This window comes from Rutidosis leptorrhynchoides, chromosome 1 (genome assembly GCF_046630445.1).
Source record: "Rutidosis leptorrhynchoides isolate AG116_Rl617_1_P2 chromosome 1, CSIRO_AGI_Rlap_v1, whole genome shotgun sequence".
Taxonomy (NCBI): Eukaryota; Viridiplantae; Streptophyta; class Magnoliopsida; order Asterales; family Asteraceae; genus Rutidosis; species Rutidosis leptorrhynchoides.
The window spans coordinates 627,478,169-627,495,129 of record NC_092333.1 but is presented as its reverse complement, the minus strand read 5'-3'; the positions used below and the strand labels follow the sequence as shown (position 1 = coordinate 627,495,129).

At 32.5% G+C, this 16,961-nt stretch overlaps 1 protein-coding gene across 1 annotated transcript; it reads right to left on the bottom strand.

Annotated features, from left to right (window-relative positions):
• Positions 1–11,226: 11,226 nt before the first annotated feature.
• LOC139885610 (probable RNA helicase SDE3) lies at positions 11,227–16,329 on the bottom strand. Its single transcript, XM_071869358.1, has 5 exons — positions 16,118–16,329; positions 14,666–15,490; positions 14,402–14,572; positions 12,408–13,868; positions 11,227–11,770 (listed from the first exon to the last, which is right to left on the bottom strand). Exons 2-5 carry the CDS (start codon positions 15,473–15,475, stop codon positions 11,372–11,374), a joined length of 2,841 nt encoding a protein of 946 aa, XP_071725459.1. The 5' UTR covers positions 15,476–15,490; positions 16,118–16,329; the 3' UTR covers positions 11,227–11,371.
• Between the last annotated feature and the right edge of the window lie 632 nt (positions 16,330–16,961).

The following is a 16,961-nucleotide window of genomic DNA, read 5'->3' as shown; positions in this document are numbered from 1 at the left end:
TTTACATATTTAGTTCTATTATTTATTTTATAAATTCAAATTATTATATATACAAACGTTCATATGTACACATTGTTATTTTCAACAATTGTTCGTGAATCGTCAGGCATGGTCAAAGGGTATTCGCATATATAAAAATAGTTCAAAAATTTTAAGATTCAACATTACAGACTTTGCTTATCGTGTCGAAACCATATTAGATTCAAGTTTAATTTTGGTCGAAAATTCCCGGGTCATCACAGTACCTACCCGTTAAAGAAATTTCGTCTCGAAATTTGAGTGAAGTGGTCATGGTTAACAATAAAAATGTTTTCATGACGAATATGAGTTGATAAATAGAGTTTTATCATCATTGAGTAATATGGATAAAATGATTCGATTAATCGAAGCGTATGAATGAAGCTATCACAAAAGGTCGAGATGAAGAAATGGAGATTCTACATAACTTTTGACGTAGTCGCGATTGAATTCCAGAATTCAAGGGATTTAAAGAAAATCTTCGAAATCTGGGAGATTTGATTCGTCGACGAATAAGGAGATTAAAATCTCCAGAATTAAATACGGTGATCTGCCTCGATTACTCTATCTGATATTTCCATTATAAATTAAACTCTTCCGTTCCATTATATCTCACCATTCCCATACTTTCTTTCTTAGTTCATACATTCAAAAGATTGTGAAAATGCTTAATCCAGTTCTAATCCTTGTTATTTTCCTAATTATCATTTCTGTCATCCTTCTTTTAAATCTTCCACCAGAAGAATCTGTTCACTTCTACTATTACCTTGGGGTGATACTATTCTTAATTATACCGTGTTTTTATATTGCTATTCGTATTAATACCCACGGTTTGTAATTCCCGTGTTGTTATTGGGCTTTATATTTTCTCTTATATTTCGAAGTCCCTGCTTCCGTTTTCTATAATCATTGTCATCTATAGTTAATGCTCTCTCCTATTTTGCTGCGATTTATACTCCAATTTTCTATTTCTTCTAGAGTTTTGTCCCTTCGTTTCTTCTTTTTACGATTGGACATCTCTGTTAATGGTCCAGAATTCGTAGATATGGAGTTTCGAATGAATTTAATGTTCTGAACAAGAAAGAACGTTATAGCACGATTTGATTTGTCAAATTATCAGAATCATTGAGAATAGAACTATCAAGAATATATTTTCTTGATATGTTCAGAATTTATTCAGAATGAAAGAGTTATGTAACATGGCACAAGATGACCTTATGATCTGTGAATCATCATGTCCCAATAGAAACTCAGCATGACTTTCTGTAATATAATCACGTTGATCAAGTGTCATTATATTATACTAACTCATGCATCAGTTCCCAACATTACTTCAATATCATTCATATTTTTAAGCTCGAAAGTTTATAGAATATAGAAACTAACAGTTTCTATATGATGTAATACTGATAGCACGAAGAGATTAATGATTTCAGATAAGAATAGTTATAAAAATATCTCCAGAAATATGGAGGATATTTATAATGAAAGATACGATAATATCTTGTAATTTCTAATATCGATGGATGATGAAGAAGATTTATCCGTAAGGTTTTAGATTTGGAAGCAAGGTATTCGCTAAAGATTTCATCAGAAACAGAATCATTTGGATTCTTTGAAGTCAAACTTATTCTTTGTGATTTGTCCACGGCTTCCTTCATAGTTTCGCATAATCCGCTTTTCGGTACTAGATTTTCTATTGAATGTTTCCAATATAATGATACACAGGAAGCACGAAGAGGTATATAATTTCGGACGAGAATATTTATGAAAATATCCTCAGAAATATCGAAGATATTGATGATGATATTTTGGAATTTCTAAGTTCGATGATTGATGGAGAAAGATTTTTCGCAAGATTTTAACATGACTTCGGAGCAAGATATTCTCTAAGGATTTCAACGGATCCAGAATTACCTGAATTCTTTGAATATAGGGTTTAGTCCTTGTATTTGTCCTTGGTCTCCTTCGTGGTTAGCTCAATCCGTTTTCCAGTTCCAAATTTCTTTTTCTTTTTTTTTTTTTTTGAGCTTTTCCAACATACTATTCTTTATCATCAAACTTATGATGATTAAGGTCGTTTACGGTTGTCTATGGTTTCTGCTGCTTCATTCAGCTTTTTCAACATTCAGAGTATTGATTTGTGACTGAGTGCTTTTTCAAAATTTCAGAATTGGAGGTAGTAATTCTAGGAGATAATTGTTATATGTATACATATAACTATTGATGTAGAAATGCTACGAGATTCGAAATACTGATTGCTGATTTCCGGTATTTGGTACGGCAATTCTCGTTATCAGATGCAGCTGAGTAGGTGATAGGATTTCAATGAATATAATAACTTTTCATATAGTCAAAGATCAATGAAGTTGCTGGTAAATTTACTGCTAATGTGGTGTGATATAAACGGTTTCTCGGTATCAATGATAAAAGACATCTTATATACCAGGGTTATAATAAGCTAATCTGAGTGAAAAGTTGAAGTTAACTTGTTGGAGCTGTGAGAAAATTGGCTAATTTGGAAAGGGATTGCAAAGTTATTTTGGGTAATAATAACACCTAAAGAATTAACACAACTATGTGTTAAACGTTTACTCAGTTTCCGAGAGTTCTCAGGTGCATAACTTTATGCATAAATCTTTTCTTCCGTAGATGAAGTGCGATTGGTTCATCCTCTCGATTGAAGTGTTTTCAAGAATTATGAAATGTTTGAACGCAGATTGGAATCGTCAAGATACAAATGAGGTTTAAGATGAAATCAAATGGCAGACTTGAAGAATTGTTTAGTTTCATATATTATAATCAATATTTTAATTTATTTTAATTGTTTAATGTTATTAGTCCACAGTCGATAGTCCACAGTTGACAGTCCAATAATTCATATATATAGTTTAATATATAATATTCGAATCAATTAATACGTGTCGTGACCCGTATACGTCTCAGACTCGATCACAACTCAAACTATATATATTATTGTAGAATCAACCTCAACCCTGTATATAGAACTCGATCATTACTGCATATAGAGTGTCTATGGTGATTCCATATAATATATATAGATGCGTCGATATGATATGTCAAAACCTTGAATACGTGTCCCGATATTTAAAGTGCGTAAAATAAATAACAGAAATTAAATAACGATAAATAAAGTGCGTAAAGTAAATAACAGAAATTAAATAACAATAAATAAAATTGCGAGAATTAAATTGCGATAAAATAAATTGCGATAATTAAATTGCGATAAATAAAATGTAATACGGAATTAACAGTTAGCTAGGAACAGTTAGCTAGGATTTTGTTAGCGTGAATTCTTAACAAAATTTCATATTGTTAATTAGTGTGTTTCTAATCAATTTTTATTGTGTCCATTTTTTCTTCATTATGCCACTTGTTGGATTCTGATATGTCAAAATCCTAATATGAAATTTGAATTTGAATGAAAATAGTTATTCTTTGGTGAACGGATACGTATATCGGTGGATGTAAGTAGGATAGTATATGACTGTTGAAACAGATTCGAAGAACGTACAATGTAACTTATTAATGTGAAATTTGAATATTCCTCGGGTATTACCTACCCGTTAAAATATTTTCATCATTAACAGTTTATACAAAAGAGTTTTTAATTACAATCTTTATGAAAATATATATACATATATATTTTCTTCAGATATAATCATGGATTTAATGAGTTAATATGATATTAAACTCATTTGGTTTACCATTAGAACTAGAATACATAATCTCTAAAATATTTAGGGATTACTTAATCGTCATGAAGAACGAAGATAATCGATGTAGAACGATTCGTAGAACAATAATTATATTCGAGGTACAGAATGAGATGTCGAGGCATGGATTGTTGATGGTACTGGTGTTGTTACTGATGGTTCTGTTGATGTCGGTGATGTTGCTGAAGCTGGTAAGTTTTGCACCATGTTCTCCAAATTGATTACTCGAGCGCGAAGCTCGTTGACTTCTTATATTATTCCGGAATGATTGTCGGCCGGAACGAGCAGATGAATAAGGTTTAGAATTTTAGATAGAATATATCGTGACGAGCTACCCTGAAAATGAGGCTGAAAGTGGTGTTTCGGATAGGTCCGCCGGTAAATGCTTCAGGTTCATTGTCAAGAGGTGAATTCAGTTGATGGAAGGGATCGCCTTCTTCGCGTCTCCATTGATTAAGTCGACTACGAATGCATCAGATGAATTGGGAATGGATGATTGGTTGATTCATTCTGTTGTCGTTGCTTCCGGAGCTTAGATGACTATCCATTCTGAATAACTGTCGGGATAACTATCGGAATAGCTGTCGGAATCCGAGGGACTCGATCTAGTTGAGGGATTCATCTCGTATGATCAGATGAAGGACTTTCGATAAGAAATAGATTATAGGATGTAGATTAGTATCCTGCAATACATAATTTTACATATACATATATAATACTAAAATCTCATAAGTTACGGAGGAATCTACGGAAGCTGTCAGGCAAAGATAACAATAACAGATACGCTAAGATATGAATTAGCAGATACGCTAAGATATGAATTTTGTCTATACACTTTTCATGCAGTCAATGCAATAAGATGTGTCTAGACTAAGAATAATGAGCAGGTAATTTACTAAGGATGATAAGCAAATGATTTCCGACTAGAAATGATAAGCAAAACTTATGACATGCAGACACGGTCGAAGTCCAGACTCACTAATGCCTCCTAACGACTAATCAGGAAGACACACTAATGCAGACCTGGTTCGCTAAGACCTCTGCTCTGATACCAACTGAAAGGACCCGTCCTAATCCATCCAGACGAAGTCCATATCGATTATAAATGATTCACAACAGTTGATTACATCGCGAGGTACTTGACCTCTATATGATACATTTTACAAACATTGCATTTGTTTTTGAAAAGACAATCTTACATTGAAAGTTGACGGCATGCATACCATTTCATAATATATCTAACTATAATTAACTTAATAATAATCTTGATGAACTAGACGACTCGAATGCAACGTCTTTTGAAATATGTCATGAATGACTCCAAGTAATATCCTTAAAATGAGCAAATGCACAGCGGAAGATTTCTTTCATACCTGAGAATAAACATGCTTTAAAGTGTCAACCAAAAGGTTGGTGAGTTCATTAGTTTAACATAAATAATCATTTCATAATTTTAATAGACCACAAGATTTCATATTTCCATTTCTCGTAAACATACGTCCCATGCATAGAGACAAAAATATCATTCATATGGATTGAACACCTGGTAACCGACCTTAACAAGATGTATATAAGAATATCCCCATCATTCCGGGATCCTCCATCGGACATGATATAAATTTCGAAGTACTAAAGCATCCGGTACTTTGGATGGGGCTTGTTGGGCCCGATAGATCTATCTTTAGAGTTCGCGTCAATTAGGGTGTCTGTTCCCTAATTCTTAGATTACCAGACTTAATAAACAGGGTATATTCGATTAGATAATCCAACCATAGAATGTAGTTTCAATTACTTGTGTCTATTTCGTAAAACAATTATAAAAACAGCGCATGTATTCTCAGTCCCAAAAATATATATTGCAAAAGCATTTAAAAAGGGAATAATGAAACTCACGCATATAAATATTGTAAAACAGTTAATAAAGCATTTGCATGTATTCTCAGCCCAAAAATGTAAAGAGTAAAAGGGATCAAATGAAACTCACAGTAATGTATTTTGTAGTAAAAATACATATGACGGTATTGAACAACAGAACAATGCAGGTTTGGCCTTCGATTCACGAACCTATACCATTTGTGTATATTTATTAATACATGTAATCGTAATCGAGCAATTTATATATATTTTTTTTATGTACTAAAATTAATAGTCATATACAATTTTATTAATACTTATAATATATCATAATACTTATTCAATATGTAAATTAGTTATCGTTATATCAATATAAATAATATTATATCCTGATATTAAATAATATTAGTATACGTATGTATTAAATATGTCTTTATAGCCATTTCTTTTGTTTGAAAAAAAATAATATTTATAATAATATTAGAATAAGTATAATAATAATAGTAATAATATTAATAACCATAATTATACTAATTTTATAAAAAAATATGATAATATTAATAATAATGATGATATTGCTAATAATGATACTTTTATCTAATAATGATACTAATATTTACAAAAGTGATACTAATGCTAATATTAAATGATAGTAAAACTAGTTTGTGTTACTTTTATGGTAATAATAATAATGATACTCCTAATCATAATAATACATATATCAATGTTAATATTACTAATAATAACACTAATAATACCTAATGATGTTGCGTACTAACAAAAGTGATTATAATATAGGTAATATTATTAATGTTAACCTAATAATGCTTATATATAATAAATATAACAATAACAAATATAATAATAATGACAATAACAAAAACAATAATAAGAACAATAACAATAATAATAATAACAATAATAATAATAAAAATAATAATAATAAAGGAGGGTTACCCATAAAAATTATGTCTAAAAAGAGTTGCAACCCGCCAGACTCGAACCTGAGACCTCTCGCTCAATAAACACTCTCTTAAACCATTGGGCTGTCGCCCTTTTTCTGTTATAATAGCAATTGTAAAAGTATATATCCCGTATTTAATTTCTGTTAAACTTCATCTCTTTCCTTGATACTATCTAGTCGATCAGTGTACCAATCCAACACGATTCAATTATAAAATAAATTTTAGGTTAATCAAACTCATTAAAATCATCAATATTTAGTGTTTATATAATAGAAAAACAAAAAAACAAAAAATTAAAAATCAACCTGGGAACCACTTGCTGTGCGACGGTATCCAGGAGAAAAAAAAATTGCTTTCACTTTCGAGCTCGTTTTGGACCAAGGTTGTAACACGAAATAGTTTCTAAATTGTATATGGAAACTATTGAAATCGACAATTTAACCTAAAACTTAAAAACGAGTTTGAATTTGATTCAAGAACAATGGTTGACTTTTTTTGTAAAATACTTTGACTCCAAAATTCTTGCTCGTTTCTTCGAATTAGCTTTTGTAACTTTGAAGAAAGTTTACATGTATGAATCCTAACACAATCACGTTATTAGATTTTGAAATATGTTTTGAAATAAGGTTTTGGTTTAAAAAAATCAAGAACAGATATAGGTATTGGTTGCTTCAAACTTTCTGTTTAATCTTTTTTTTTAAATAAAAAAAATAGGGTAATTGATAACTGATATAGATGGAGGAAAAATGGAAATCAATCTGTGTCAATAACACATATATGAACATTTGATATAATACAGATGTTTAGACCAAGTATCACGAGCAAAAAGGAAGAAGCAATAAAATAAAAAAAATAAATATAAAAAAATATCAAAGCAGATACGCAATCTGATCTTGTTTCCCTACTTCTATATATTTTATTTTAGATTCAGTATTATAATTTATTAAATACGTTAAGTATAATAATATATTAATATTAATAATAACAATAATAATAATTAATAATAATTGTATTAATAATAATTATAAATAGTAGTGATATTAAGAGTAGTAAATTGATAATTTTAATAGGTTTACTAATAACAAAGAACATAAAATGATAACAAGTATTAATATCAATATTAATGTTAATAATAATTTTAATGAAAGTAATGATCATAATTTTAGTATAACATTATACTTTAACTTATAAATACATATAATACACTAACCTTATACTTCATATTTATTTATATTTATATGGTAATCTATTTGAATATTTTATACGTGTTACAATATACATATAATACTACTTATACATAATAATCATATATATATATATATATATATATATATATATATATATATATATATATATATATATATATATATATATGATTATTATGTATAAGTAGTATTATATGTATATTGTAACACGTATAAAATATTCAAATAGATTACCATATAAATATAAATAAATATGAAGTATAAGGTTAGTGTATTATATGTATTTATAAGTTAAAGTATAATGTTATACCATATAATTGTTTTAGATTACATCTAATTATTTTGTATCGCATTTTACATATTTAGTTCTATTATTTATTTTATAAATTCAAATTATTATATATACAAACATTCATATGTACACATAGTTATTTTCAATAATTGTTCGTGAATCGTCAGGCATGGTCAAAGGGTATTCGCATATATAAAAATAGTTCAAAAATTTTAAGATTCAACATTACAGACTTTGCTTATCGTGTCGAAACCATATAAGATTCAAGTTTAATTTTGGTCAGAAATTCCCGGGTCATCACAGATATATTAATATTAATGATACAAATACTAATATTAATATTAATAGAATTGATGATAACAATATAGCATATAATATATTACCATTTATTAGTTATTTAATATTATTATTATTTTTTTAACATTTACTGAATAGAGACTCTTTATATATTTATATATATTTATTTACAAACCATTCTTCGTGAATCGTCGAGTACAGTCAAAGGGTAATTGATTACATGAATATAAATTTCAAAGTTTTCGAGACTCAACATTACAGACTTTACTTATCATGTCGGAAACATATAAAGATTAAGTTTAAATTTTGATCGGAAATTCCCGGGTCATCACAGTTGGTGTGTTGCTGGGTGGAGGTTGGGGTGCTTGATGGGTGTGCTAGTAAACTGCTGGCTAATGGGGTGGCGTGCTGAGTGGCGTGTTGTTGTGTAGGGGTAGGTATTTTTAATTTCTTTTTCATTTTTCTTGAATTTAATTTATTTTGTAGATTATAATAACAACAAATAAATTTAATAAATCACATTAAATTAAAATTAAAATTACGATTACATGATAAAAAAGTCCTAAAATATAAAATGACAATAAATAAATATAAGTCCTAAAATACTTTATTTTTAAAAATGTCCTAAAAATTGAAAAATGCAATAATATTAATAAAAGTCCTGCTCGTCGTCGTCCTCGTCCTCGTCCGACAATTGAATTAAGTCGCCGCACTCTGCGAGCAAGGTCTTCTTCATCTTCAAGCAACGTTTCTTTTCCTCCGGGTTCCTTATGTTTGAGATGTCCAAATTCGAAATCCATTTTGTGGCTTCGAGTGCGGCTTTCATACGTTCGGCCTTGGTGATTGTGTCCATTTGTTCAATCTTTTTCTTTGCAACTTCGGTCTTGTACGCGTTAACATTTTCACATTACTCTTCAAATTTTGAAGAGTTTGTAGAACGAGAGCTTTGTGATGCATCGGAAGATGCGGAAGTCCTAGCCATTTTCTTTGCTCGATTCCTTCCAATGGGCCTTTCAATCGGATCATCACCTAAAAGCACATTATCATCAGTGATATCAATCGTTTGGACCGTGTCCTCCTCATCGTCTCCGCGCACACCTTTACCATAAACAGTTCCACTAACCGGAGACGGCGCAAGCCACTTCGGTTTGTCTTTAAAAAAACTCCCATGCATCTTTAAACGCCCACGTTTTCACCTCATTAGTACAATACGCTTGCACCGCAGCCTCGTAAAAACATTTTTCAGTTTTTTCCACTACGCCTTGGATTGCGTTTTTCGGCCTCATAATATTGAAAAGCTTTGCACCCCCGTCCACATAACGCCATTTCCCGGATAACGCATCTTCATTTCGATACCATCCTTCTTCGTTATTGTTGAATTTACTCATAACAGTACCCCACAAAGATGAATATTTTTGTGAGTTTCCGACAATCGGATTCTCGGATGCATCAAGCCAACATTTCGCCAACCAAACCTCTTCGGTCGATGTCCAAACTCTTTTTTGACACGGCTCATGTGCCTTTTGTTTGTCTTTACGTTGGTGACTTCTTCTTCTCCTCCCTTCGGGTTCGGCTTCGGGTTGTGGTTGTCTATGTGGTTGTTGTGGTGGTGGTTGTGTTTGTGATTGTGATTGAAATTGTTGTGGTGGTGGTTGTGTTTGTGTTTGTGATTGTGATTGAAATTGTTGTAGTTGTTGTGGGGATAACCCGAGTTCTCTTTGAATTTCTTGTAATTTTTGAAATTGTTGTAGTTGATAGATTTGTTGTTCAACTTCTTGTGGGTTCATATTGAACGAGCTAGCTGTATAATTGGCAAAACCAAGTCCGGGTCGGGTTTGGTTTGTAGATGACGAACCGGGTGTTGTTGGCTCGCCGACTACAATGTTGTTAAACAGCGACCACTCGTTCGGGTTTGACATTTTTGTGAGATAAAATGAGTTGTGGTTGTTTGAAGTGTATATGTTTGAGTTGTGAAGAAGTATATGTTTGAGTTGTATATATATAGAGAAGAATATGTTTAATTTAATTAATTTATTTTCTCTATTAAAAATTCGGTCAGCACATATCCATATATCCGTTACCAAAATATATCCGTTACATTTGAATCAGCCAATCTCAAATCTCCACGTCACCTGGCACGCGAGCTTCTTCCCCGTGCCAACATCCAGCACGCCGCAGCTTAAACCCACCAACACGCCGCGTTAGCCACGTGTTGGTGGCACCCATCGCCTGAAAACGCCACGTTAGAGATGGTCTAATAGGTCTAACACCAATATGAAAGAACTGCATGGGAGTTCACTGAAAGTGACCAAGTTATTGTTAAAATTTACTAGCATTGAAGAAGTCATAATCTGTGGTGAAACACATTCAGTGAAGATTGCATGTGTCACCATCGAGTGTAGTCGACTAAAGATTCAAATAATGGCCGAGTCATTCAATGTGCACTACGTTACTTATCAGGGCATCCTGCTACTATCAAATTAGAAAATGGGTTGAAAAATCTGAATGTAGGCTGATTACTATCACAAACAAATTGAACGTGTCACAATTCTAAAAATTCAATACCAGTCGACCCAGCTGACCGGTATCTAAAAAGTGATGATTATTCGTTGAAGATTATGCCTTATTATTTTAACGTTAACTCATAGGCCCTACATAACTTTACACAAATAAAATTATGTTCCAAGCATGATTCAAACCCATGACATCAAGGTGGTCCCCTATACCGCTAGCCAAAGGCCCTTTGGTAGGACTTTTTATGTTAGTTAAAGAAATTAAGTGATTAACCCGTGATCAATATAAAACCTCTAGAAAGCATTAAAATGACACACTGTACCAAAGCCATCCTAAAAACAGGATTAAAAAAGAAATTGCTAATTCAAGCCATAAGTGTCTCACTAAAACCAAGCGTCAATACTCATATCAGGATTATTATTTTTTTGACGAAATAGACAAGGGCACTGATAAGCCTTACAAACCTTTTATGTATTTCTACAAATCTAACTACACCCAATCGTCATTTTTGCCATACTTATCAGATCCCGTAGAAATCTCAGTAGGGTTGTCCACATAACCGGTGTCTCCTGTGGCAAACTGAGTTGCATCATTCTGCCAACCATCAGGTTCCTGAGTCGGGCTCTCTTCCCAATCGGCTCCTGACGGAGCCCAACTTGAGCCCTCTGCACCCGAGACTCCATTCCAGTCACTACCACCTGATGGTACAAAGTCGTTATTGCCATTGACGTTCCAATCATTAAAACTGGTTTGCCCTCCATTATTCCAGTTGAAACCAGAGTCAAATTCGGTTCCTGCTTCCACGATTTCTTCTTTTTCAGGGAGAAAGCAGCCTTTATAGGAGTCATTATCAACACAATGCCATAGTAATTTGTTCCAATGCTCATCCTGCCATAACATGTTAGTATAAAGTATCAACCAACAAAAGTCAGAATTTCATGTAAGATCAACAGACATATATTCAATTCAATGTTCAGAGGGAGTGATTTCTGACATATAAAATCATCCACAATTCTTCAAGTATGACAGATTTGGATGTTATCTTGCATTTATAACAACTTTAAGTAACCCAGTAGCCCGAGAGCATTTGCTCTATAAAAAAAAGAGAGAAATTGGCAGGTTGAGTAACAAGTGATAATTTTTTGGTTCACCCAAAAAAACTTTTTGCCCAAAATTTATAGATACAACTTAAATACTCACTTTATCAAATACGATTACAAAAATTATATTTGCAATAACAATCTCATCCTTTTTTTTTGTTGTCAAAAATGGTTCAGGAGGTTTTATATGTATGAAATATAAATTTGGACAACTTTCAAGTTTCCACCCATTTCACACAAAGCTGATTATATAAATTTCCACCTATGAGTAAACATAACCCAAATAAACCAATTCATACGTATATAGGTCGAAATTCTAAACTCCAACATTGTTTCCGTTAGCATTTGACCTGGGAATTCAAAGTAAACCTTGCGCGAAATTAACAAAGTATCATTAGACAAGAAAAGGTAGGCAACAAGATTACCTTGCATATTATATGTGGGTTCCCAATAGCAATCAGCAAAGATCGAGCTCGCGTAATAGCAACATTAAACCGCCTAGGATTACTCAAAAACCCCAAACAGTGTCGTTTATCAGTCTCATTATGTTTGATAGTTGAGCGAACAGTAGATATAATGATCACTTCCCTTTCTTGTCCTTGAAACGACTCCACTGTCCCAACCTTTATATCCGATGCAACAAAATTTTCAAGTGCCATACTAATTTTCAAGACTTGTTGCCTATACGGTGTTATCACCCCAATATCTTGACTCTTAATTCCCTTTTCAATCAAACTCATTATAGTCTCTACCACCTCACTTACCTCAATTCGGTTAAACCACGACGGATTATTCCCTTCTCGCTCATCAACACCTTGAACACCTAAAAACAGAACCGGGAATTCGGGGTTTGGTAATATATCTTTCCAAGTTAACGGGTGCAAGGTATCGTCTTCTTTGCACGGGATCAGTTCCCCTTTATAGAACAATCGTGAAGGAAGAGACAAAATGTGTTCATGACAACGGTAATTTCTTACCAATTTAGTCACATAATTTTGGTTACTGTCTTTATAGAACTTAGAATCACATAGTCTCTCCATGAATGATTTACCTAACCCGTAACTTTCAGCATCTTTTGAATATATAACGGGACCCAGCTGCACGGGATCCCCAGCGAGAACAACGACAGTATCCCGTCGGTAAAAATGAGAAATCGGGATCATTGTTTCGGGCTCTGAAGCCTGGGCTGCCTCGTCTAAAAAGATATGCGTGAAATGGCCCATTTGAAGACCTTCAGCGTAAAGAAGAGAAGCACTTGAGTATGTGGATATTATAATCCTGTATCTTATCAGCTGTTCAAATATAGGACAGTTGAAGGTCTGATCTTCTTCATTAACAAAACAAAATTCCATATATTCTGATTTTATATCATTTATGTTACGGCTTGTTGCATTGAGCCTTAAGATGTTGTCTTTTCGAATTTCAACAGCTTTTTGCAAAAATAACTTCTCTAAGAGATGATCTGCTGCACTATTTGAAGGTGCACATACCAGCATTCGAGTATTTCTTCTGGTTTTATAAAGTTGAAGAATGGCTTCAGTCAGAGTAACCGATTTACCAGTACCGGGTGGTCCGTGAACAACATACGGTGGGCCACCTTTGCAGCCAAGAATCATCTCAACTGAACTCAACTGTTCCTCGTTAAGGTTACAAGAATATGGAACTAATGGACATGTTTCTATGTGTCTTTCAATTGAAGACAACTCGGGGAAGAGGAAATCTGTATCCAACTTGCCTGCATCTTCTGAAGCATGGTATAATCTTCGTATATTAAGTCGATTGTATTCAAACTGAACATCATAGCGATCACATTCGGAGTGATATGAGTGAAGATCATCATGAAACGATAAGTAGACTTCTTCAGCCTCAACACGGGTGATGTACCCCTGTAAAAGAAGACAATCAACCTCAAAAGCTCAATAAATACTATTATAGCTGATCTCAATATGTAAACAGAGTCAGAATGGGTACCATAGAAAAATTAAACATTGATTCTAAAACATATATTATACAAAGATATCCCAGAAGTTTCTTCCTTATTTTTTTTTTATTTATTTATTTTTTTTTTTTTTGCATGTATTTGTGACTGAAGATCACACGCAACATGAGCAGATGGAGAGTGAAAAGTAGTTCGGGTTGAAGTGGATCAGGTTGGGTTGATCAAGAAACGTTATTATTAATTATGAATTATGATAACAAATCAACAGTTTTAGAAAATAATCAAAATATTTAGAGTGTTGTGCAACTAAATTGAACTTTGGCTAACTTAAACCCAATCATCATTTTGCTAATTTTCAGACATTGACCCAATTGACACTTTGTTTGAGATACAGACACATCCCAAATCAACCCATTCAACGGAAAATGGATCATAACTTGCCTCTAGCTGTGACAATTAGTTTTATCCTATCAAACAAACCTTATACAGGGGACATTCATTGTCTTTATTTTGCAACACAGGCTTTGCAATAATATAATCTCCAACAATAAGTGATGGCCTATTCTCAGCCAGTCCTGGGACTTCAAGTGCCAGGTCCCTATACTTTTTCTTAAAAGCAACATTTTGCATGTCATATATCCTCATGCCCTCCTGAAACGGCAACTCAATCATTTTTAAGCTAAAAAAGAAATAACATTTAATTTCTCAAGATGCCAAAGTGCATAGTGGATACTAAAACATTACCTCCATTTTAATTTCCTCCATGATAAGCAAGGTTCTATAGAAAGAGAAGTAGTTTCTCTTTGTTAAACCTTCCATAAGAGAATCTGGAGTAGTCTTACTCTCAATCATATCCCTAATAATGTTTGGGATTCGATACTCGGGAAGCTTAACCCTGTATGCCCGATTAGGAGCGGTAGCAGGACGAGATCCCCTGATAACTTTGACACCCACATTATTGTTTCGAGGAGAAAAGACCCTGGGAAGCAATGGTTTGTTTCTTCTTGGTCTATTGTATGGCTTGTTAGAAGTTAAGGATCGTGAGATCTTATCTTCTGCCATTATGAACCCCATTCGTTCTATCTTATCATCTTCAATGTTAAAATGAACAGCTGTTGTGTGTAGACCTTTGCCCTTTGCTTTACATGATAAGTAAATGGTCAAAGTTCTACCAGGTAACAAAGTCCTGTCCTCCAAAACAAATAACTCTACAAATGACTTTATGTATGCTTCATCAGAATTGGGTGATGGAGGTTCCATCACAGAAAGGGTAAAAGAGTCTTTTGGCTTAGAGTCATATATCTCAATTGACCAGATAGTTACAGCCTCATCAGATGTGTTCTCGATGGTGATTGAGTTAAATACTCTTTCACCCACGGCTACAAACTGAGGTTTCCCTTCAACTAAGGGAAATGGAGCCGAAATTACAACTGGACCATCGCTTTCTGTATTGTAGTTATACACGGATCCATCGTTGGCAAAATCCACATTGCCGATATCTCCAACGTCACTAAGGACAGACCGCGTTTCATCATCATAGTTCACTGAACCCATTTTTTGAAAAGCAAGCTGCATCATCAGAAACGAATGTCATATTGTTAATACAAACTAATAACTTTATTTTAATGAACAATAAACGAATGCGTCATTTTTGAATATCAAAACTAATGAGATATTATATAATATGTCTATCCTAAAAGAAATCATCTTAAGTATTTCACAAAATATCAAAAACATGATCTTCACCCAATCATCAAATATACTAGTGATACTACAGTAATATTAACAGCTTACTTCACTCAGGACCTTGTTCAGATACTTTAAAAAATGTAAAAATATCAATTATTTGATTATTCTATCTATAATAATCAAGTGACAATTAAGATGAATCTCTTCTACAAACCGCACATAATTTTAATCTTATAGCAATAACAAATCAGAGTATGCATTGGTCAAAATGAACAACAAGGTTAATAATGCAGGATTGCAGGGTCAGAAACACATTATCCGTGATGAACATGGAAAAATGCACATCATATATACAAATGCACAATGCCTGATAAATTAAACAGTACAAGTATAAATCCATACATTTATGCAATTTTCATAAGTTTTTATATACATATTAAATTATATAATCGACGACGAAACCTATTTAATAATAATAATAACAGTAATCGAGAAAAGTAGAAAAACCTTTTGTCCGATTTCGATTGTGATGATGATGATGATGATGATGATGATGATGATGATGAGATCGCTTACTTCGTCTAATTCATCGTTTCGTTATACGTTGTTGATTATTAAGTTCATCCACTGGAATCGAAGATAAAAATGGAAGATTAATTCGAGGGTTTGATAATTTTAGGGTTTGTTGACTGTCGAAGGGACTGAATGAAAGTGTGGGGTGTGGTAGCGCACTAGCACCCTGATTCAAAATAATAGAAGTGTGTCTATATTTATGGAATATTACTTCAACTTAAAGATAAATTAAACTTATTCTGAAAAATAAAAGGAAACGATTATTATAAATGCATTAAATTTTATCCTGTAAAATTGAAAGGTTAAAAATTCATCAAAAAATTTCATTGAAAGGTAAAATTGTATTAGATTTTTTCTATTAGATATAGAAATCATTTCCATATTTTTTTCTCAAACATGTAAAAATTGCATACACTTTTTTCTTATGAGGGTGAAAATTTTATATTAACTTATTATTTTGATATATTTTTCGGATTAAAAATGATGAGAAATATTCATTTGAGTCCATAAATTAAGTTGAGATTCAAGGGATCAATGAGAGCGCGACACGTGTTGCGAAAATCACATGTGATTGAAAAAAAAATCAAAAATGTTTTTTTGAAAAAAAAAATTTTAAATTTTTTTCGAAATTTAAAAAAAAAAAATTTTAATTTTTTTTTTTTTTTACAATCACATGTGATTTACCTGCACAATCACATGTGATTGAATTGTACAATCACATGTGATTGGATTTGCCATGCATAATCACATGTGATTGGGTTTACAATCACATGTGATT

Coding starts and splice junctions, on each gene's coding strand:
- LOC139885610 (XM_071869358.1), bottom strand. CDS start 15,475: ATGGGTTCAGTGAACTATGATGATGAAACGCGGTCTGTCCTTAGTGAC. Junction 13,869..14,401: donor ATGAATGTCCCCTGTATAAG/GTTTGTTTGATA, acceptor CTTCTTTTACAG/GGGTACATCACCCGTGTTGA. Junction 11,771..12,407: donor ACCCACATATAATATGCAAG/GTAATCTTGTTG, acceptor ATGTTATGGCAG/GATGAGCATTGGAACAAATT.